General features: G+C 40.4%; 1 protein-coding gene across 1 annotated transcript; it reads right to left on the bottom strand.

Annotated features, from left to right (window-relative positions):
- Positions 1-443: 443 nt before the first annotated feature.
- LOC102220406 (nuclear receptor ROR-beta-like) lies at positions 444-17960 on the bottom strand. Its single transcript, XM_005797094.3, has 10 exons — positions 17461-17960; positions 6681-6766; positions 6437-6578; positions 5843-6349; positions 4949-5070; positions 4139-4271; positions 3497-3604; positions 2621-2731; positions 2105-2217; positions 444-920 (listed from the first exon to the last, which is right to left on the bottom strand). The coding sequence occupies exons 1-10, from the start codon at positions 17465-17467 to the stop codon at positions 759-761; spliced, it is 1491 nt and encodes a 496-aa protein (XP_005797151.1). The 5' UTR covers positions 17468-17960; the 3' UTR covers positions 444-758.
- Between the last annotated feature and the right edge of the window lie 6586 nt (positions 17961-24546).

Genomic DNA, 24546 nt, shown 5'->3' with positions numbered 1-24546 from the left:
TCGAGTGGCAGGATTGTACATTCATCGTTGTTTGGTTCTCATTTGTGCACTGGTGCTAATAGAAGAGGTACATTCATAACTAGTTCGGCGATCCCCAGTGGATCAATGCTTAAATATCTTTTAGAGCTTGGAGCTGTTACATGCCATGTGGGCTGCTGTGATTTTAACCCTCTATGGCATGACTTTTTATTTTTGTGGGGAAGAAATATTTTCCTGCATTCTTTGGGAGCTTGGTGGTCCCTAATTACATGTCAATCATAAAATCGGACTCTGACACCTCCTGGAACCAGATTTGGGTTTGTTGCCTCAGGGTAACATTGGTCTAGAACACCAAGATTGTCTACACTGATTATGAGAAATGAAATACAAATCAAACAAAAACTATATTCATAAAAGAACTATTTTTTGGACAAAAATATGTCAAAAATCATGCCCCCCAAAAAATAAAATAAAGGAGCAATGTGAGGTACAGCTATGTGGTTTGTTGCCTGAGGGCAACGCCATGCCATAGAGGGTTAATAAGATGCCCACACACTGGTTTACAATGCTACAATTTGCAGTAGAGCAGGAGCATGTGTGGTATGTAGTGTAAGGTGCTTCGCCTGCTGCTGGGATAGTGGAGGACTGCTTTGGGAGACTGAGTATTTATAGTCCTGGATTGTCTCTATAACCGCTGGTTTTCTGTCGCTCTCTGTCTCACGTGTGCCCCCTCTACTTTCTATTACACTCTCCTCATCTCTCCTGTTTTATCTCTCTGCCTAGCTGTCGGTGGAGTCCGGCAGAGGCATCTCACTGCCGAACACTTCCCGGTACAGCGGTGGAAAACTGTAGGCAGTCTCTGGGTGGACCAAACGGAAAAACTCCAGTTTATCGACGTGGAGATTACAGATGGACTTCATTATGGGCAGCTTAGACAGCATCTGTTAGAGAAAAGAAAGCAATGCAAATTCCATGAGAATATGTATAGGTTTAAAGTTATTGTAAATGGTTATTTTTTAAAGCACAGCAAGCTATTTCAAATACACACCTAATATGATATGCAATGAAATGAAGAAGTGAAACTGGATTAAAGGAATTTGTTCTTTGCCATTTTTATTGTAAGACTTTGAGAAAAGTTTAATTTTTTTTTAAATTAACGGCAAAATTGAATTGCTTTTTGTGGGTGTGTGTGTGTTTTTGATCATCTGGTGACACACATTTCCCCTGTGAGTCTTGATTTAAACAGTGAACAATAATAGTCTAATCTCCCATCCTGGAAAGTTTCTTTGTTTACACAGTTGTTAGCTATTCCAATCACTCTTTTATTGTGGTCTCCATGAAGGGTGTGTATTTAATCTTCTTCTGCTTGAAGTGTGCTGCTCTGGGCTGTGCTATGTTGGCCGAGTAGTTTAAATACTAATACTACTTTTAATTTACTTTACAATCTGAAATTCAGATGTGTGAAAAACAACAATGCACCCAATTATACAGTGTTCCAGTTGCAAAGAGAAAAATGGGAACATTTGCATAATGTTATTCTTAGCAATCAGGCTCTTTACTTCTAGAAATGGTTGCTAATAATGTCTTTTTCTGCATTTGAACTCCATAGAAGAGTCATTCTAAATAATGATTTACCAATATCTAAAATTTGTCCAAACTTTCTTGTTAACAGTGTTATGTTTGACAATGCTAGCATTTGGATAATAACACCTTAAGCATTAAAGAAATATTGTCATAATCAGCCTCTTGCACCAGGAGAGTGCATGCTAACGTAGTCATTGAATTAGAATATTCCAATGAGAATAATTTGTCAGACCAAAAATGTCTTTTCAAAAATAATTATATTATTAAATGTTGTGTTTTCCTTAGCTGTAAGGAGAAAATGATCACAATTAACAGAAATAATTAGTATGCGAGTAATTAATATAAGGTTGTTTTACATGGCGAATTGAGTTAGTGAAAAAAATTAACTTTTCAATAATATTCTATATATGTTAAAACACATCCAAGTTTGAGGGCCATTTTCATGAACTCGCAACAGACCAAACCTTCACAAATTCAAATCCAATGAATGTGTTTTCTGCATGATAAGGTCGAAGAAGCTGGCTTGATTACTTGTGTTTACCTTGTCCAGTTTCTCCTCAGAAGCACCACTCTTCTGTAGACTGTGCTGCAGAGCCAGGTAGACTTTCTCTTGGAGCTTCTGGACCTTCTGACTTTCTGTCAGCCAGGGTCGATCTACAAAAGCAGATATTTTAAATACAGTTCAGATTGCAGATTTTACAACAGCACTTTAAACTATTGAAAGAATGCCTTTTATCTGTTTGACAGATGATTTGTGCATTTAACCAAAGGGTTATTGAATGGCGGAAATGCTGAGACCTCTCTCTATGTGGCAATTTAACTACTGTGAGTTCAAATTAATAATTTGTGAGAAGTTAATTCAAAACCATTACTTAAATGATTATGATGCATGATATTTAGCTTTGAACTTCTTGTTTCATATTAAGACCTTTTTGTAATATTACAAGTGACAGAACGAAACAGAATATTTATGACAATAGTTTGCTAAACAGTGTGCATATACTTTCAAGATCTTTATAAATGCCTGGATACAGTGAAAGAGGATAAAAATAATTACCAGGTGACAGAAGAACAGCAGCACTAAACAGGGCCATTTCCTCATCTGAGAGCTGCAGACGGCTGAGACCTTTTCCCAGCTCAAAAACGGCGCTCACCAGATCATCACACCCTGCAGAAACAACATAGTGCCCCTAATAAGTGACTAGATAAGAGACTCTGCCATTCCTTTTTCACTTCATTACTGAACTAAAATCTAAGCTTTACAGGAGGTTTACAGTGCAAAAATGAATAAATGAGCCCTCTTTGTTTGCAAACTGTGAAAAACTAAACTTCTCCCAGGTTATCTGAGTTGTCTTTAGGGTGCCAGCACCTTGTAAATGTACTTGTACGATTTAACATTTTCTCATGCTATAACCAAAAATATAATATTTTATTGAGACTTTCTGGACTTATGCAAAACTGTTTGTGATTTCCTTCTGCAGCGTGCTTGGTGGAGTTGGTACATCACATAAAATCCCAATAAAATAAAGCAAAGCACTGTATCTGTGCGAACTATCAAAATATAAATTCTTTAATTTCTCCCACTAGGTGGCAATGTAGCATAAAGATGGTGATACTGAAGAAACAACCTAGAGTTAAACATTTGACTTCTTTTCCAGGCTTGATCTGATTTAAGGTCATACTGTAAACACCACTGCAACTAAAAGAAGCTTTTTATTTCAGCTCTTTTCTTAGAAAAAAAATAATTTAGCCAACTAAGGCAACTTAAAATTTTCTAAAGTAGATTACGCTGATTAATGGTATTGCACTATACTTAAAGTAGTATGCAGAAAAAACTTCTCCGGCTTACCAAAGCCATGTACAACTTCAGACACCTAAACACTATTTGAGTGTTTCAACACGTACACAAAAAAGTTCCCAAACTGATCCTCACCCAGAGCTTTGAAGAACTGAGCCGAGGCAAATTTTCCATTGAAGAAGATGGTGTTGTTGTTGCTGTTAAAGGCGCGACACATGCGTATGAGTAGGACCTCCAGACAGCCTAAAAAAAAAAGGTAGCCAGAAACAAAGGAATAGACATGGAGAGATGGAGAGAGAAGAAGAAGACGGAAAGGAAGATGGAGGACGAGGATAGATGCAAAAATACTCCAAACATGCAAAAAACATACAACAATTGTCAATTTTGAGTCAAATTAGTGCCCAGCATATACAAGACAAAATTTAACAAGTTAATATTTTAAAGGATAGTACAAATATCCAACAAGGTTTGTTGTTTAGTGCAAACCATTTAAAGAAAGTAAAACATTGTCAAATATATGCAGAAAATTATAAATAATTAATTTTGTTTTCAGAATTGTGTATTTCTCCCCAGTGTTTAGAGCAGGTGTTTATTAAAAAAAAAAAGAAAAATATTGTTTTTTAAAAAATTATGTAAAATAACAGGCAGAGGTAGAAGGTTGGAGACAAAAACAACAAGAAGGAAGGATTTTCAGTTAGCAAGATTAAAACTTTGTTCACATTGAAAGAATTTTACTTTGTGAAAAAAGTGAGCTGGTATTTTGGAGCGTACACTGACCTGCTTTCAGCAAAATAATCTGATCATTCTGGCACAGGTCCATAAAGCCAGCTATGCGCTTGGCAAACTCCACCACATACTGGATGGCATTGGTGATGTGATGTGCGCACTGCTGCCACATCCACTCGGCCGACTGAAAAAGGTCACAAACAGAGCATTACATCGAGTTTACGTTTAATTCTATGACAACATAGAAATTGAGAAGCTGGTATCTTTCTGATGAGCTGTACTGTCTGTCGCTAGAAATAACCCTGAAACTATCTTGGAAGCTGGAACCCAGATTTGGAAATGAAATCATGCTTAATATAACAGTGTTTATACTTTAAGGGGACAAATAGAAGAGTTTTTCATTGACGTGTTTAATACAATTAGCTATGATGTTCTTATTTATCATCCTCAATATATAATTGATATATAAGAGTATTTCCTCACAAGTACTTTTTAATTGTGGCGTTCCTCAGGGTTTTGTGCCTAAGCTGTACTGTGCTGTCTAGACTTAAAGCGTTTTCCATTATTTTTCCATTATTCTTGGTAGTTGGAAGTCGGGTCTGGGAATGAGATCAGATCCAATTTAACAGTTTTCAAGCTTTCAGTGGTAAAACCTGGAAAACTCTACAAGGATATATACCACACCAATATAACACCTATAATATGCTGGTGAACTACATACATCTAAAACTTGACACTGACTCTTTCCCAAGAAATTGCTCCACAGTAGTAAACAAATTGCTTATTACACTTTTATGAAATTCAATCACTGTGAAGGGCACAACAATTTTGTTTTGCTTAGGTTTTTTTTTTTTTGCGCACCTTGTTTTGGAAAACTCTGGTTTCTTCGGGTGTGTAATGTACCCAGGTGAATCTCTTCATGTCCTCTGCGCTGTACTGGCATGTTTCCAAGTGAGACTTTACAATACTCTGAGTGACATGCTCTGGAAAGGAAAAATACACATGTCCAAAGTCAGTGTTGTCTCACTCTAAGCATTTTTGAGGTCATTGTGGCACGTTTATGGTTTGAAAAGACAGCAAAGGCAGACCTATAGCAGTGCAGTTTTCACATCTAAAAATTGACATAACTGTTAAGATGATTTGCACTACTGAGTAGTTTTAACAGTCAATTTTCTCACTTTTTTTCCTCCAGCTTTAAGATGTTTTCCTTTTCCTCTGCCAGTAATAACACATTTTAATTTCTTCCTTTATTGGCCCTCAGAGCCTGTCTGAAAACAGCTCCCTTTCGCCAGCAACCATCTAATAAACCTGACACGTACAACTCCTTAAGGTACCTTGAGACGTGTGTAAAAGTATTTGATCCTTTAATGTGCACAAATGTGACACCGACACCATCCTTTTGGCTGACCAGGTTTGTGAACTGAAGGTTAACTTACTGCTTCCCCATATCACCATCATAATGTTGCCCTTGTTCCACCTTACAGATCAGTATAAAGTGTACCAGCACTATGAGATATATCTTTGTCCTTGGTTATCAGAGAATTATCTCTACGTAGAAACATAGTTAAGGATTAACCAATAATGAGCTCCAATAAATCAAATTGTGAAACAGGCAGATATAGGCTGTTATGTATTCTATAACTGATCTGCTATGGTTTTATGTAGATAAATTACCTCCTGTTTTTGTGACTGTTATTGTTCAGCAAGAGGGGACAAATGGAGTATCAGTTGTTATGTTTCTGTTTTCAGACTCACCGAGGTCTGTTACTGAGCAGTCATCAGGCAACTGGTCCAAAAGTGACCGTCTGCGTCCCAGAAGCGAGTGTGTGAGGAGGAGTTGGCTCCCACAGCTGTCTGCCGTGTCCATTATGGTCTGCTGTGGCGAGTTCTGACTGGACGAGGAAGCGGAAGACGAGGATGAGGAGTTAGATGTGTTCCCGGTGCTGTCTCCTCCGCCTCCCAGCAGCTCCAGGCTGCAGTACTCGCTGGCCTCCTCGGGCGTCAGCGGTAGGTCAAAAAGGTCGGGCAGTGCGGCTATGTCGTCCAGGTCGCTGAGGGTCGATGTGGACCCCCCACTGCTGTAGGAGCGGCTCAGGCCCTCCTCGCCGTCATCCGCCCCGCTGCCGCAGCCTCCGTCCTCTCTGGGTAGAGACAGAGCTGCGGGGCCGTTAGAGCCCACACACTCTTGAGACTTCTGATGCTTTTGGACCTCGGCGTAGAGGCTGTCACGCTGCTTCTTTGACATGCGGCCAAACTTCACAGCTGCAGGGAGAAATTACATTTCATTGCAGTAGGCAGTCGCAGACAATCACTTCTCCACTACAGAGCCAATGCTTAATGAATGTTTACCATCTCGGCTCATGCCCAGAGCCAGACACTTCTGAAGACGGCAGTGCTGGCAACGATTGCGGTTCGTTCGGTCAATCAGACAGTTCCTCTGGCGGGAGCAAGAGTACATGGCGTTGTTCTGCTGGCTGCGACGGAAGAAACCCTGGAAGCACAAAAAAGCAAAAACCAGTATCAGATCTATACATCGCATATAAATCAGTGCATGGAGGAATTTGGGTAAAGTTGTGCTTTCTTTCTCCTTTACCTTGCAGCCCTCACAGGTAATGACTCCATAGTGGATTCCTGAGGACTTGTCCCCACAGATCTTACAGGGGATGACCTCGATTTGAGCTGCAGGATGAAAACAAAGCCAGACCAACCACACAGTTTAGAAAACTTGCACACTGATGAGTTTAACAGAGAGCTCCACAGAGTACGATTAATGATCTATAAAAACATAAACAGTCAGCGTGTACGTTAGTGCTCTTTTATTATTTAGTAAGACTTGAATACATAAACAGGACTAGACCTGCAATACTTTGTTTTTTTTTTTAATTTATATCTACTATTTCTATCAAAGAACCTGCAGTGCATTTTTATTCTTGTCTATGCTATATTGTGCATCAGGCCTTAAAAAGAAAAGCAAAGAAAAACACAAATTACTTTCTTCCAGGAAAAGATTAACTGGTAATTTTCTTATTCAGACAAAACAAAGACTTTTACATGATGATGTGTTTGGTTTGATTTTGAACCCGATAGGGCAGAAAACCGCCCGCCCTGAGTCTGTCTCCGTCTGAGCAGACTTCCTCTGTAAAGATGAATTTTCTCCAGCGTTGTTCAGACATGTTTAAACAGGTCGCTCAAAAGAATAGGACGAGCTCCTGATACATATAACACCAAGGATTTAGTTCGGAACAAAAAAAACAAAACAACTATGTGACCTTTGGCTGTTGTTTCACGACTCTCATCTTCAACAGATTTTAACATTTTGTGTTTGTTGGCAAGCTGTGAGGGTTTTAGAAGGAGATTACAAATGACTGAACTTTATCCAACTCCACAGGCCTGAAGGCTGACCAGTGTCCTTTGGCAAAGCTCTGAACATAGTAAACTAAGGTCTCATTCGATGAACCCAGTGTGCGTGTGTCTGTGAATGTTAATGTTCGGAGTTCATGCTAGTGAAGTTAAACATCTTTACTAGCATGAATAATTGCTACCACACTACTGTAGCTCCTTGCAATCAAATGTAATATAATCTGCTTCACTCATACTTCAGAAAAAAATATATAAAATCACTTTCTGTTTTGACTCTCATTTCAGTTATGTAATACCATAACATTTTCTCCATGGCTCACACTTTGTCATCATTTATGTTATTTTCTGCAGTTCTTAGCATTTTCGACAGATGTACAGCAAGGATGTTCAAGGAAAATGTGAGGACAACTTGTTCTTGATGTGTCCTGCAGGGTCTGTTCCCTTATAAACTCCACAGAAAAGATTTACAACAGAGCAGACTTTCTAACAAGCAGAAATGTGAGTGGGGGGGAGCGCTCGGGAGGCAAGGCAAGCAAAGGGTATGTTATGGAAATTACTGTTTTTATTACAGCGCACAGAAAACAGCAGAAAAAGCGTCGTGAGGTCTGTTTTTATTTTCTTTTTTCAGTGATACCAGATGCTGAAAAAAAGTCTTGAGTGTGTGGAAAGCAACAAACAGGTCAGCAGAAGAGAAGAACTGTAAAACTTATACAGGCAAGCGAATTTGCTACCTGAGAAGAAATTCTCTGAAAGATTTGCTGCTACATTTGCTAATCATCTCACCTGCTAGACTCCAGGACATTTTACAAGGTTGATAAATGAAAAATCTTGAGCAAAACCGGCACTAAGACATGCCACACCTTCTATCTGCTAATCTGCTAATACAGATTCCCTATGAAGGCTGGTGTAGTCCAATTTTGACTTCACTTCGTGTTTTTCTAAGCACCGACATATAACTAAACTACAATGCAATAAAGTATATTCTATGGGTAGAAAGTGGTAAGAATCCTTTTGTTTAATAAAAAAGGAAAAAAAATAACCTGTCAGTTACTAATCGAAGCCAGAAAACCAAAACTTGGCAGATTGTGATCTCTGACTTATTTATTGTTGTATTTCCAATTTCAAAAAAAGCTCTGTTCCATGCAAAGACGTGCTGATTGTTGGATCTTGGCAACAACCTAATTATTTTCTAGAACTAAACATGGGTGGGACACTTTCTCTACAGTAGCAGGCCTTCAGCTGATCCTAATAAAACTGCTTAAAATGGTTCAAACAACATTATTAAGAATTAGAAGTGTTCGCCAGCCTCCGAATCTCCTCACCCAGCAGCTTAAATGGCCTAACATCATTTATGGGACGCCAGCTCAGTCCAAAGAATTTCCACTGCGAAGCCCATGGGGCAATAAAATCTACCAAATATTAGGAGTGCGATCATAACATTATGGCTGATACTTAAAAGGCTTCGGGTTTCATTTTTGTGAGCTGTTATGTAACCCCTTGCTGCTCCTCACTAGGAGACCCCATTACAGCATTAAAAAGTGTAGACTTCCAGTTTATGAGTCTGGGAGCCTGAAACATGCCTCATTACCAGAGGTTACTGCATGTTTCAAACGGACTCTTTGTAAATCCCATGCTGACAACAATAAGCAGCTATTTTATAGTGGAGGACTATGACATAACCTAATGCTTAGAAAGCAACAATAACAGTACAGTTCTAAAAATGTCATTTGAAGCACTTATATGTCGCTTATTTATAAATAAATAGATTAAAGCAAAAAACCCTAGAATGAACTACTGCTTAATATTTTCATAGTTTTTAAGTATAACAAATTGATATTATCCAGTTAGTTGGTCAGATTGGGCAAAGTCTTGACAGACATCCAGCTGGTAGTTTGCCAACTTCTGCTTTGAATCAGTCACCTAAGAATCACAGGCTACAATATTTTTTGCGTTATGAAATATTTTTAAACAGTCAAATTTGTCTTTCAGTCCACTGACTGGCAGCAGTGATTTACTTTATGCTCTGTACAGCTGGACCAAACTCCAATCGCTTTCCCTGGAATTATATTAAATGATACAATAGAAAAAAAAAATCATTGTGTGTTTTTATGTAAAGCTGCTATCACGCTATTTCCAACCATGCCACATATGCTGCAGTTTTAAAATAATTCATACTTTGTTCTAAACATAAAAAAATAAACAGGATTTAGGGAAAAATCCAAGTCCTTTTACGTCTTTATAATTTGTGCCGCTTCTGATGTGCTTCCTTTTTGAATGGTTCATCTGTGGGGATGAGGGGTGTGGAATTAACAATGTTGTCATTTTTTATATATACACTCAAGGATTAACTGACCATCTGGTAGTGAAATATGAAAGGTCTATGAGTGCTCTTACATGAGCAGATATTCATTAGAAACTAATAAAAAAAAATAGGTTATGCCATCAGTTTCACTTTTAGTTTCAAACATCTACCATGGTGAGGGAAATTACACATGGCAGAGGGAGATTAGGCACTGTTCTCAGTGGGTCATTGTTGCAATAATAGAGTCACAGTTGCATCATTTCATCGACAGATGAATGCATATTTGGTAAACAACCAAGCTTATCTGGCAAGATGATGCAAGAGCGTTATTTTCAAATGTCACTCTGTCTTCCAACCCAATGGACATGAAAGGCAGACATACATTAATGTCATTTTTCACATTTCAAAAAGGTGAAACTCAAAACATCACCTGCCCAACATACTGTGCTGTGTCTTCTTCTTTCTAGACACACAAACACCAAGTTGCACACACAGCGAAAGCTTAGATAACACCATACGAAGTGTGGCGGTGCACACCCTTCACACGGCCTCTCCCCCCAACCCCCACGAAGAAACCAGGCAGATAGGAAATCACATGACGGCAGCACATAAGACACATATACAAAGAAACCTTTTCTTCTGCTACAATTACTTCAAGAGACAGTCGGTCGGCGCCTGGGTTTGCCGGTCAGAGTGATCTGATCGGTTTTGTGTATGGAAAACTGTGGAGGAATTCAGAGGTTATTGTTGGTCTCTGGAGTTCTGAAAAGCACAACTTTCCTCTTTCCTTTTTGTTCCACAAACGCTCGACTGTCTCTTCGCTAAAACTGTTGACTAAAATAGTCCAACTGATGAGGGCAGCTGCAGGCATGCAATGGAAAAACATCACCCTCCTCTCCCGGCTCTCTGCCCCTCCCGCGCCTCTTGATTATATAACTCCTGTCGGGGAGCATTCTTTGCAAAAGCTCATTGAGCAAGCTCACTCCAGCAGCGCCGGCACCCCGCCCTCCTCAGGCTCTTCGCTTCCCACTGGCTGGTCGGTGCTGGCTACTGCCTCGGCACTGGCTGAGTCAGCCGTCACTCTGGGGCTGGAGCCTGTCAGCCCATGTGGACGTTCTGTCCCACTGACACACTTTCTCACTGCAGGCTGAGAGGGAGTGGAACCAGCACTCTGTCCAAACCAGTTTTAAGGTGGAGTTGAACAATGCTAAAGCTTTGCCACAAAGCATCTATGTGGCTACAGAATTAGCAGGGTTACATAATAGCGAACTTAAAGAAGATACAAGTCAGTGCACAATATATATATTTACAGATTTGTCTACCTCTTCACCATAGAGTGCCAGTAACATGACACCACATGCGGTGTGACCGTGATGGTACGGGCAGTGGAACACACTCAAACCTCGAACTTGATCGTCTGCTTCCCACCCCTCTCTGTTCTCCTTTGACATTGAGCTTCTGCTTATTCTATTCTTGTGGTGTGCTGAGGGTCAGAAACACACAGATGCCCAGCCAACCATCCCAACCAGCTATATTACACACACCCACACACACACACGCGCACACGCCCCCACAAACACTGCACATTCTTTCCCAGCGTACAACCCTTATTTGATATGTAAGCACAGACAGAGTTATATTTTCTTAAAGCTTTTAGCCAAACATTTCTGTAAATTTTTTTTCTATTTGCATCACTGTTTTGTTGTAAATTATTATTTTACAGTGAGATTCTTTACTCTCCCTCAAGTAAACTTTCAAAAGTGCGAGCCTTTGGTGACATTAGCAGGCAAAGGGAGTCTAACTGGAGTTCCTTAGGATTTTTCTGTGTTTTCTTCTTTTATTTGCATGGTGTTTTGTATCTGTTAAGTTGTATTTAGAGCTGAAGCAAAATGTTTGAGGATTATATGAGAACACTGCATGGCTTTCAGAAATATGTGGTAACAATAAAGCCTTTTCTAAAGAAGGCCAGGCAGACCGGAATGGTGAGATTTCATTGTCAGACATTTTTATTGATAACATTGAGTGAGTTGAAGAATGAGCTGTTCTCTAAATTATTTGGGTTTGTTGATGAGTTCCAATTAATAGATAATTAAATTTTAATAACAATCACAGCAGAACTGCTGGTTTACCCAACATAGTTTCATAATTAGTCCTGTCTGATCAGTGAGCCTCAATACAACCACTCCTTAAACGTTTCATAAGCGCTGCTGCATTCCTATTAAAAGTGGCTCATTCACTAATAATATTTTGATAATTCTTATGGCACTTGAAATGTCATCAGCACAAAAGCAGATTTAAGAATGATCTTCTTAAATACTCTTTTTAAAAACCTGTCATTTTCTGAAATCCTGCAGTGTAATCATTATATAACCATGTTTTCATTGTCAGTATATAATTAACTGTAAAAAATACACCAATATATTGCATCTTTAGTTATTTTACATTGCAATATCTTGGCATTAGCCAGATTTAAAAGAAGGTGGGACTTTGGGTTAGAGCCAGTGTTGGTGACCCCAACCTCACAATTTTACATCACAAATACAAACTGCACCAGTACGATGGTTTAACATCAACTTTAAGCTTTTTAGGCCTGAAAAGATTCCAATAAACACAGTGTCATCTCTAGAAATGTCTTTGTCTATGCAAAAGAATATACAATAACTATGATAGACTTGAAAAGGGTGATGTAACGTAGTCATTGAAATCCACGGAAAACAAAAAAGAGTTGTGAACATGCTCCATGCGTGTGCACATGCAATACTATTTAGTTGTTATGCTAACTAGTATTGCCTGGTAAAGCTTTATGTGGTAAAATACTATAAAAAGAAAATAAAAACCAGAAACATAAATATTGTACAGCATTAAGTGCAGCTGTAGTTGAAAGCAAAGCCTTAAATGTGTCTACATAGTTAATGCCTGGTACTTTGACAATGTTTTTTTTTGTTGCCATTTGAGTGTTTCATTATGTGGTTCTGCTCGGTGGCAAGTTCTGACTTTCCCAGTTTTTAATTCCACATTCACGTGGCACTCTTGTGATATTCCCAACTTAAGAACAAAAGGAACGCACCATCAAATTGGCAGTTGTTGCTTGGTTTGTGTTTGGTTACATAGTCTTCTTAAAATAGTTGTGTGGGATATCTTGCATGGAAATCCAATACATGAAAACATCTCAATGTTATGACCCAATAAAGTTTCTTAGAAACCTTGAAAAAGACAGTGTTTGTAAGAACTCCAGCTCCCTCAGTAATCCCTTGCTGAAGTCCAGCCCAGGCTGCCAGGCTGAGGCATGTTTCGTTCAGACGAAGCCATTTTGACTGTAAAATCCTGAGTCAACCCTTTCAGATCAAAGATTTCAATTAGTTTTTATATGGGCTTAATGTGCCTCACTTGACCGTAACCTGATAAATGAATGAGGATCAACAAACTAAACTGGATGCGCACAATCATAGAATTGAAAACAAGGAAATAAACTATGAGGAAGGTCTGTAGCAAGTAGCTAACTTCAAACTTTGACTCTACCATCAACAGCTCAGTAGGAGAATCTTGTGTGTACTATTGTGCAAATCCAAAGGAAAGGCATTTGAATATAATTTTTGCTTCAAAAGTGACGTTAGAGGCTGATTTCTAATCAGAATATGTACTTCTTTATCAATTAGCTGAAAGGTCTCAAAGGACTATGACTTGTGGAAGTGAAGCACATCAGTCCAATTTAGCTCGCTGTCGATAATGGCGGAGAAATAAGAAGAGTGATTACCTTTGACCCTGAATATCCCTGCTGAGCTGCGCTCAGTGTTTTTAACCTTTTGCTCTCTTGAGACACCGAGCATTCCAGGAAGATCAATACCAGCACCGCTTTTTGTTGCAAGTATGATGCATAAGGTCTGGAGAGGTTTAAGTTTGTCACAAAATCTGAGTAGACATCTGCAACAAATTATAACTGAGCAGAAAGAAAATGCAAAACAGGAACAGATTTTCCAGAATAAAGCAGGTGTTTGAACTTCGGGGCTGCAAACCTTTACACAAAGCAAACAAGGGAAAGAGATAGCTTCAACGAACGAGACAAACACACTGGCCTCTTACTATTCATCAGCCAGCTGAATATACAAACTGGTTATCTCTACACAGAAGTAATTCAGCAGAGGGTGGGGCGGCCTTACGGGAGAAAGAAAATCACTGACTGAGCCTCCAACAGCTCGCTTCTCGATGTCCAACGAGGAACGAGAAGGTGATAAAATGCCCGACATGCCCCATGACCAGTGCGTCACGCAGTCAGTGTGTCAGTGTGTCAGAGACGATCTCTGATAAAGTCAAACACACCTAGCAACATCACACCTGACAACCTGCAAACACATAAAAGTGCCATCTAATCTTTATAATCCTGGGAAACTGTTGAAGCACATGTACATATTATTTCTTTCACAATGCAAATCTCTTATGGCATGAGTAACAACATGGTGACAAATGCTGGTTGCTCTAATATGTGGTAAATTTCATACTTTCTGGTGAAACAAAATGAGAACAAATTCAGCGAGAGGCGGAAGTATCATGATTTGGATCTCTAAATTAAAAAAAAAAAAATTAAACAGCCTTTCTGTGGCTAAAGTGTGGGGAATAATTTCATGTAAAGGAATATATTTTCAGAACCTTTTTGGGGGTGGGAGGCAGGAGGATTCAGACTCACATCTCTAACACTGAACTCTCATGAGTACAGTGAAAGGGTGTTTCTGCTTTAACATAAAAAAAACAGTTTATGTTAAACTGGTAGCATCCTACTCTATACTTAGACTAGGATGCTAAGTGTGCAGAATGTGTACAGTCTGGACAGTCGCTGCTGGCGAGTTCGGTGGGCTCTTTCTATTTTAAAAGATGCAAATACCACTGGAGGCTGAGCGGGGGCCCACAGAGGGGAAATGAGCTGAGCACTTCACTGGCCTCTAACACAGGTTGTCTGTCCGTGTGTGACACACGTCCTGTGATCTTTCACTGTTGCTATAAAACATTGTGTGGAAGTGCACAGACACCTAACGACCTGCTACAGTAGAGCAGGAGAACAATCCAGAGTTCATAGCAAGCGCCTACGGTGGGTCAGCATGCCAAAACTGCAGGAGAGTAGACCACAGAATTTGTTCTGATTGCATCTTATGTGCTCTGACCAGCATACAAAATGCTGACATGTATTGTGAGAGAGCAAACAAGAGGTTGTGAGAAGAAAAAAAACAACAACAAAAAAACTACATTTTTTTGGCCGAGCTAGCTAAGAAAGGACTGCAGTTTGTTTACATTTGGATATCCGGCCAGAGAGGGAACCTCCCTCCACCAGAGGCCCCAATGTTTCTCTGTCTGTCCCCAGCCCCTTTTTTCTTGAGCAAAAAAATCAATTTCCTCCCCGAGATAAGACAACTCTCTTTGTAAGTCAACTCTAGTCTTGCAGAAAAGTAAAAACAGTGCAAGGAGAAAGACACGCAGCAACTTCAAAAACATTAGTTAGCTATATTGAGGGGTTACTTGAAAGGGGAGTGAAGTTGAATGTTGCAGCTTGAGTTTTGTAAGAAATGTTAGAGCCAGCCTAGTCAAACCTAACTCCAAACTGAGCAACAATTCAGGGCCGCCAAACTAAGTAGGAGGCAACAAGTGTACTAGAGTTGTCACAAAAGTCAAGCTCAGAAATCGAATTATTTAAATGATACATTAGTGGCAACAAAGCGGTAATAAAGTAAAGCTGTTGTATGTGGTATTTAAAATGCAAAAAAGTATCCAAGCTACTTTATTTCACCAACTTTTTATATAATACAACTACATAAAGTGCTGAGGTAAAAACACACAACGCTAAACTATGTGGAGATCAGTAAAAATTGAATCTTTTTAATGTGAAAAACATTGAAGCTGCGGTTATGGTGCCATAAGTGGTCTTACTAAAGTAAAGCCCTTTATTGAAGCATTTGACTGCAATGTTATATATTGATATTCTTTGGCTGATGTCACTTTCTAAAGACAAAATATATCAGGTGAACAATGCTTGGAAATTTAAATATTAGTATTGTTTAAGTGTTGTGTTTGATGGTATTTATAGGTGATTGCCTTTTTGTTTCCAGTTTTATTCAAATGTCAATTGCATGTCCAAACTTGAAACCCATAAGTTTGCCCAAATGTCTTTTTTGATTTTCTTCTTCTTCTTTTTTTTTGCCACATGTCCCATGCTGGCAGCTTATGGCAAGCCAGGTTTTGCATTTCACTCTAAACGGGAATGTGGTTTTACAAAAGCATTATGCTGTAGTGAAGAAGTTTCATTTTTGGTGCCAACTAACAAAATAACAGTGACCCCAAATATCTATTCAGTATACAAGTAACTAGCAAACCAATTAGACTGATATAATGGAGACAGAAAAAGCTAATATTTTTCTCTAAATTAGATTTTTTCATTATTGTAAATTCTTAAATTTGCCATTTACTTTGATGATCCCACATGTGTTCACTTTCAGAACCCAGTGGGTAACTGATTACAAAGCAAAGATTTGGATCAGGTATTCAGTAGGAGAGCCAGTGACTAAGTTTCTGTTGTATTTTTTTTTCTTAAATTCCTTTCCATTTTATTGTATTTTTTGTATGATTATGTCTACCGACGTCCCCGGGGCCTCATACAGTCTATAACTCCAGAAGCTGAACAGGAGGCCGCGCTCCTTAAGCCAGGGCAATATTACTTGATAGCAATTTCTTGAAATAAAATTCACTCAAGATCCTTTTGGGATTTCACTGTGCGTAACGTTTGCGCCTGCAGCCGCACATGGCGCTGCGCGCCTTTGGCGTCACAAAACTTCCCAGAGTCCTCCTCCCCTCCCTCCGCTGTAGATGCTGTATAATGCTCTGTGACATAACTAGGTCAGTGGAACAGCCGGGTTTCTCTCTCCCTCCGTAACTCACATTGTCGGCCATGCTGGCACAGCCATCACACCACAACACCAAAGATTGATCCTGTGCAACCTCGGCTGTGCGAAGGAGCACTTTGTTAAATTTAGCAATCGCGGATTTCAAAGGAAAACGATACAATTCAAGTTCATAGGTGCATAATAAACACATAACCTCATAGTGGAAGCACTTCCATATGTTTTACGACGCTAAACAAATAGATGCAAAATAAAGGCATAAAAAAGTCACCTATTTGATTAACATTGTAAGAAACCTGATAAGATCGATTACATAATAGTTTGGTTAACAACAACCCCCTCCCTCCCCCTCCCCTCTCTCGTTGCATAACTTCCAACATGGATTCCCCGAAAAAAATCCACAGAAGTCACAGGTGAGGTTTTTTTTCCCCTTTTTTTTCCTCCTCTGACGTTTATGACATCGCACCGTCGTGAATTGCAAAACGCAACATTGCGCGTGCAGGAACCACAGCCTAAGCCCAGTTCTGAATTTCATATTAAGAAAACACGTTGCCTCTGTTTATTCTCTCAATTTAAGCCTCACTGATCATCGCACTTGATGGGAATTTTGGTGTTTTAGCAGAGCGCCGCCTCCGGTTCTGTGCGGCCATAATCCAGTCAGGAGGGATTAGTGCGCACTGGGAGGAAAGGCGCTCTCTACAGAGTCCCTGTGCGCACACATGTGGCAACAAATCCAACCCGAAACAGGCAACATTATGATAAAGTACGGCTACACAAGCAATAACTTATTCATTTGAACGTATTAATAAATGAGAAAAAAAAACCCTTACCTCTCATTTTTGATGTGTTCTTTATTTCTGGGCAGGGCGGTGAAGACTCGGCTACATGAATTTAGTGTTGGAAAACAGACGAAAGGCGAATAAAGCGCCGGAGCCAGACTAAACTGGCTCTATAAATATGAACTTATTCCCAACTGCGATCAGCTTTAATAAGCACGATTCCAAAAACCTTTTTTTTTCTGTTTTAAAAAAAGGAAAACAGAAAGTGGCAAAAAGAGAGAGAAATAAACTCCTCTTATTTATCGCTCTATCAAGTTAGAGTAAAATAAAAGAGTGCAGGAAATCGCTTCGGATCTCATGGTAAGACGTCCGTTGCGCACCGACGAGCAGCTTCTCCTCAACTTTGTTGTTTAATTTGACAGATTGGATCCGCACGATGAAGGAGCGTTGTTTGGACCCCCCCTTTCTGCGCTCTGACTCTCCGCCTGCTTTCCTGTCCGTCTACCCTGCTAACCTACTTTCTCCAAGCGTGGACTCTCACATGATCTCACCGCCGTCAGCTCAGCTCCTCCCGCAACGGGCGCGGGGACGCGCAATCGAGAGCGCGTTTAAGGTGGCCTGGCAAATGATTAATAAAGTGCTACAGTTCTTTTTTTCTTTCTTTCTTTTTGTCCAGGAGAGTAATGTGAGAAGGATCAGCTTCAACTCCTTTGAGCAAAAATTAGGAAGGTAATTACACCCGCGGTCAGTTCTGCTTTAATACTTCCCTGGCATTATGTTGCCCAAAGCAGCTTTATTTGTGCAACAGAGCAGGGCCCATTATGTTAGGTAATGTCATACCTTTCTTATGGCGCGATGCCAAAGTAAAAACCAACAGCAAAACCTACCAAACGGGTCTTTTGTTAGACAAATAGCTGGTTCGCGTCACATTGACTCTGATCTTGCAGAACTGGAAGTCTTAGCGTCGTCTTCAAACACCCTTCCTTCCTCCTGCCTCTTTTAATTTTAGGCAGGCTGTCAGTTTTGATGAAATGAAGCAAGTGTTTTATTATGAAACCCTGAACCGAGAAGTTGTTATCTATAAAAAGATAAGCTGTGTAGAACCAACCACACCTTTGTTGCCCTGGTGATTGGTCTGCCCGACTTAGTGTGCAGACGCAGCGCTGTGCAGAAGGAGTCACGCTTTTCACTTTTTTGGGGTCATTTTAGAGACGAAAATGTCTGTGTGGATCCCCCAGACTTCAAGTGCTAGGGCAAAAACGATGTAGAACATGACTATAAAGTGGGAGTTTGTTTCTTTTTTTTGACCAATTAAAATCTGAAAAGTGTGGCATGCATGCCTTTACTTTATAAAATTACTTTCTGCTGCATTAAATCTGCAACTGTTTCAAAGTCCTTCTCCAGCTCTGCCCATCTGGAGAATGACACTTTTGCCCATTCTTCTTAGAAACATAGCTCAAGCATTCTTTTTAGTTTTTGTAACTTCATTGGATGGAGAGTGTCTTTAAACATCAATTTGGAACTGAGATTCTCAATCGGATGCAAGTCTGGACTTTAATTGAGCCATTCCAATACATGAGCATGCTTTAATCTGAATTGGGGGTACCTAACACACATTTTTAGAAGTGCTTGATTCAAGAAATAGTCCATAACCAAGGCTGTGTAAACCCTGATTACAGAACTTACAGTTCTGGCTACAGTGGATAGCCTATTTACCATGCATAGCTTTAAACAACAAACTTTAAACAAAACTTAAAACTTTCTTTCAATAACGGTTTTATTCTCACCACTCTTCTATATGGGCCAGATTTCTGGATTGCATGACTAGAAGTTGTTTTTGTTGACAGATTCTCTGTGGAGTATCTTAGCAAAAGGAGGTGAATATCAAAATAGGATCATTCTTTTGATTTGATAACAAATGCCAACTGATTTTGTGAACCTGTTTTGTGTTTATGTGCTCAGATCACTTGCATGTAGAGTCAATTTGAATCGGAAATGCTGAATTGAATATAATCTCTGGCCATCTTCCCAGCGTTTGCTCACTCACTGTCTTCTGATGAATTATCTTGAGGGCAAGTGTTTCTTTACCCGATTGGATCTGAAGTTGGGCTGATGTTTTGCATCTGTTATTCCAAACTGATGTAGTAACATGTCACGACTCCTAATATTTCAATTAAACCCATAAGTATTGCACACTTGCTGAATGACCCATACTCCCATCCTCCTCCCTAGAATCTGTTCTGCAGATTTTCTGCCTTCGTTTTATTTTTTGTGTGTGGGTATTTAAAAAAAATTTTTTCCATTTGGTGACTAACTTGGGGCAGGCAAAGTTTCCAGCTCATCAGTTTAGATTTGCGGCAAAACAAATGAGAGCAATTTTGAATCTGTGTATCGCTGCTCTTGGGCCGATTTTGTTTTCTGGGAACTGGAAGGTTGATGTTGCAGTGGCAAGCGGCTTTATGATGCAATAATCTGGCAGCGCTGTTATGAAACAGTTTGAAGGCAAAGATTACTCGAACTAGGTTAGTGGAGCAGCAGAGCGCAGAAAGCCAACAGGATCATCACAGAATTACACAGACAAGCACAAACATGTTCTCTAACATAGGCGTGTGTTCTGCAGAACTTTGTCCTTTGCCACTTCCCTCTGTTGTGCACATTATCTGTTTTTATTTGTATACTTCCCCATCTCAGTTTGACACATTTGAATATATCCAAATACCACAGCGGACTCATTTATGTGCATCAGCTAAAATCTTCTGCACAATTCCGCTCTCAGACGTCTGTCTGAGTCGTTTTCCTTCTCTTTCGCCCCTGCACCCTCACTCGTTTCCTCGTCGCCCTGCATCTGCCTTGACAAAGGCAGTGACACTTTGACCTCGGCTCTTATGTAACGGCTGTGCGGCTCCCGCGGAGGGAGCGCGTGGAGGGGAGGGCCTCGGCATGGATTTGAGCGTGGCAGACATTTTGTTGCCCGACAAAAAAGTGGGAAAGAGCATGGGAGAAGACGAGACTCGGAGGGAGGGGTTAAGCTGGAGGACGTTTGGAAAGCTGCCAGCGATGGTATAACAGGATGAGGAAGTTGACTGGGGGGATTGGGGGTGTTGGCTGGTAAAAATGAAACATAAATAGATGGACTGTTTGTGATAGAGGAGCAAAAAGGCAAAGCTGCATTTCTGAGATTACACTGAGAGTTTGAATGTTTTAAATACGTTGTTGCCAGTGGCGGTCTGTGCGTGAATGCTGCCCTGGGCAAGACCCCTCCATCTTTGCTCTATATACATTGTGATAAGAATGAGAAGTGATTAGGCGAGATGAGATAAGATTTTAGGAAATGTTTCTCTCAGTCTGTGGTTGTTTGGAAGCAATGCCAAGAAAAGGATTGAAAATATTGATGTCTCTTGGTGTGAAGGCAATGAAGGAGCGAGGGAGACAAATGAATCTCAAGTTAATTGGGTTTGGGGTGGAATTATCCACTTCAGGTTTGACTATTCAAAATGTTTCAGATTTTAAACTAGAGCCAATAGTATAGGTCCAGATATCTTTAAAAAAACCCAACAAAACATGAAACGTGTTTCTTGAATGAAATGCCAACTTCCTTTCCTAGCCGCAGTGTGCGACCATATTGTCTTATGCTGATATTGTATAGAACCGACGACAACAAGCAAACAGACAAAAACCCTGCTACTCATGTGTGCATCCCCCTGATTCAATGGCACTCTGGGCAGTGAGCCATATAACCTATATCACAATTTCCTTGAGTAAATGATTAGTAAAATATGAAACAGGAAACACACCCATCTTTGCTTCATGGCCAACATCGTGTGGTAACCACGATATGGAGCCGCTTCTCTGCGACTTATCTTTAACACACTTCATCTTGCTCGCCGGCAACAATTTTAACATCAGGCGAGCAGATATTTTGTTGTTCTGCAGTTTTGTTGTTAGTAGGAACGTAAGGTTTGCCGTTAGTCAGATCAAAGCCAGGTTTCGTCTTGTGACTCCCTAGGGTTGAATTTAAAGGCCTCACTCACATCAAAGAGTCTTTGTAGCGATGGAGGGACGGACTGTAACTGATTGGCTGCACATGGTTCCAGCAGGGGCCCTTGTGGTCTAACTCTGCACCATCAGCTCTCCTCAGATTCCACTCGGACATCTCGCTGGTAACACTGTAAAACATCCTCGTGCATTAATGCACAGCAGTGATTAAACCTTAAATTTTCCACCACCTCTACATGTTGTTTACTCCCTCAGTGAGCCCGCAGCACAAGCAAACATGCATGTCCTTGCTTGTGCCAGTTGGTTCGCCGAGATTATTTCAGCCTCCCTCCATCTATAGAGCCGTAATCCCTCAATGCTTCCCCCAATCAGTTAATCTTCCTGCGCTCTTCCCTCTGGAGGCATAATTAATCCCCCTCTCCATCCTCCCCCTCCACATCCCATAGGGCTGCGGCTTTGTAATCTGGAGCTGGAAGCTTCGCCGCATCACTAGGTCAGTGTGTCAGAGAGAGTACAAACACTGTTCTCTCCTGCAGCAATCTGCTCATCCTCCACTCCGCTCCTCTCCTCCTCCTACCTCAGCCTTTTCTTCTATCGTTCTCATTCCCAGCTCTTTTATCTTCCCCTGCTTCTGCTACCTCGCTGCGCTCCTGCACATCTGCTTCTTCTCCTTCAGTTTTTATAGACTTTGCCGTGTAGGAAGTGATAAAGGCTGTAGAATAAATATAAAAGTAAGGGTTCAGTCATGGGTTAGGAGGTGCGAAACTGAGCACCCAACCAACCGCCTTCAGTTTTTAGCCGTCACGCAGCTTATGTTCTGTAAGATTGGTGTCCTTTGAAAATTCTTTAAAAAGCATCAGCTTAGCTGGAATTTGATACCAGATGAAAGAAGCACTGAGAAATTAAAATCTGATGAGAGCTTTTCATAAGTTTCTCCATTGCAGCCGTTAAGGATTCTTACACATTCAGTGAATTTGAATAGGTATTTCTGTGTTAGAGCAGCACAAAGTACAAAGTCACTATAAAGTGGAAGAAACTGAAGGATTTAATTTTTGCGCCTTTCATGGCATTAATGGGTTGCTGCCAGCCTTTGGCATTTATAAACTGAAAAATTATTTTTGCAAAGTAGCCAAGTCCGATAGGATGGACTTGAAGATCAGTTTTCAAGTCTTTCCACAGATTCTCGGTTGGATTTCGATCTGCACTTGGACTACACTCTAACTCATGAATAAACTTCCCATTCCATTGTAGCGCTGGCTGCATGTTCAGTGATGTTATCCTGCTGGAAGCTGAACCTTCATCACAGTCCTTTGATGCCTCTAACAGGTTTTCTACCAAGATCGCTTGGTAGACAGCTCCTTTAACTATGACCAGTTTCGGGTGCTGTGGTGGCGCAAAGGCAAAGCATGTACCCATGTACTGAGGTCTTAGTCTCGTAGTGGTGGTCGCAGGGTTGATTCCCGGCCTGGTGACATTTGCCACATGTTTCCCCCTCTCTGATTACCGTGTTTCCTGTCGAAGTACTTTCAAATACAGTAAAGGCCACTTGAGCCAACAAAAACATTAAAAAAAAAAAAAAACTATGACCAGTTTTCCTGTTCCTGGTGAAGAAAAGTATCCCCAAAGCATGATACTGCCACCAACACAATTCACCATGGAGACGGAGAGTTCATTGTGGTTTCTGTGATGTCACTGACTCGTGACAATTTTAAATGAGACTTCCTTATAGCCCATCTCTTCCATACAGCCCAAATTTGTGACTGAGTGTGTGACTGGTGGTTGTGGTTGACCTGTAAGTAGATTCTCTCAGCTGAGCTGCAGCTTCTCCACATTAAAAGTGGATTGTTTTGGTAAGGTGGACAGCCATTTTGTTTCCAGTAGGTGCCAAACTCGCTCCTCTTTCAGATCATGGATTTATCAGGGCTTGGGACAACCTGACTCTGCTTTAATCTTCTCCACAACTGTAACCCCGACCTTTCACGAAGGCTGTTTGTTGCACAGAATTTTATTTAAGTGCATCAGAGTAAAGGGGCATCAAACAAATGTATCAGTCTTTTGTTGTACAAAAATTTAAAACCACCAATTATGCACTATCTTCTGTTAGTATATGCATAGAAATTAGTGTTTTTAACACAACAATATGCAACAAAAACAATGTAGGAGATATTATTCTAAGGCATTGTATATTTCAATGTAGAATCTATCTAGTGCTTGGTATCTCTTTTGAGCGTTTTATTTGCGGAAAATATCGAAAAAGAGGTAATCGTACACAGAACACCAGATGTTTTTCTATCAACTCTGGAATTGATTGCCTGAAAGCAGCTGGCGGATTGTTTTGTTGTTATTGTCAAAACAGAAACCACAGACAATACGGACCAGACAGAGGATCTTTGCATGGGTGCAGAGCTCTATAAATAAAACCTGAAGATTTTATTTGAATGCATTCCTCTTGCATTCAGTCACACATATTTAATGAAACCAGTTTTAAGGCAAGCTTTGTCCCCTGGATGTTGGTTGAGCTGTCAGAGGAAGACAGAGGCCAGTCTAAAAACATCTTTTATCTCTACTTCCATTCACTGCCACTTAATACCTGCCAGGCACTGTAACAAGCATTCACTGGACAATAGGTGGAGACTGAAGTAGCTGCTGAGCTCCATTGCAGGCACTCTGAACGATTGTTGGTTTTATGCCACTCCTTTCCAAAATCTCCCGACTTCAATTATGAAATTCATTCTCGTGTGTTGCCATTCCCAGACAAGCTTTCATGGAAAAACATTTTCGGTTATTTGATTATGTAAACAGCTTGCTAACACACTCGCACGCGCACACACACACACAAGTACACGCACACACACACACACACACACACACACACACACACACACACACACACACACACACACACACACAAACACACACACACACACACACACGCACGCACGCACGCACACACACACACACGCACACACCCACACACACACACACACACACACACACACACAATGACATGCATTGAATTACAGCAGAGGATAATTGTCTTCCAGGATGCCTGGACTTGTCCTGAAGTACATAATCGGTAACAAATGTCTCTCTCATTCTGTCCGACACCTCTCCTCTTTGTTTCTCACAGAGCAGTTTAAA

The sequence above is a fragment of the Xiphophorus maculatus genome, chromosome 6 (genome assembly GCF_002775205.1).
Source record: "Xiphophorus maculatus strain JP 163 A chromosome 6, X_maculatus-5.0-male, whole genome shotgun sequence".
In the NCBI taxonomy this organism is placed as follows: domain Eukaryota; kingdom Metazoa; phylum Chordata; class Actinopteri; order Cyprinodontiformes; family Poeciliidae; genus Xiphophorus; species Xiphophorus maculatus.
This window is presented reverse-complemented; position numbering and strand designations above follow the sequence as displayed.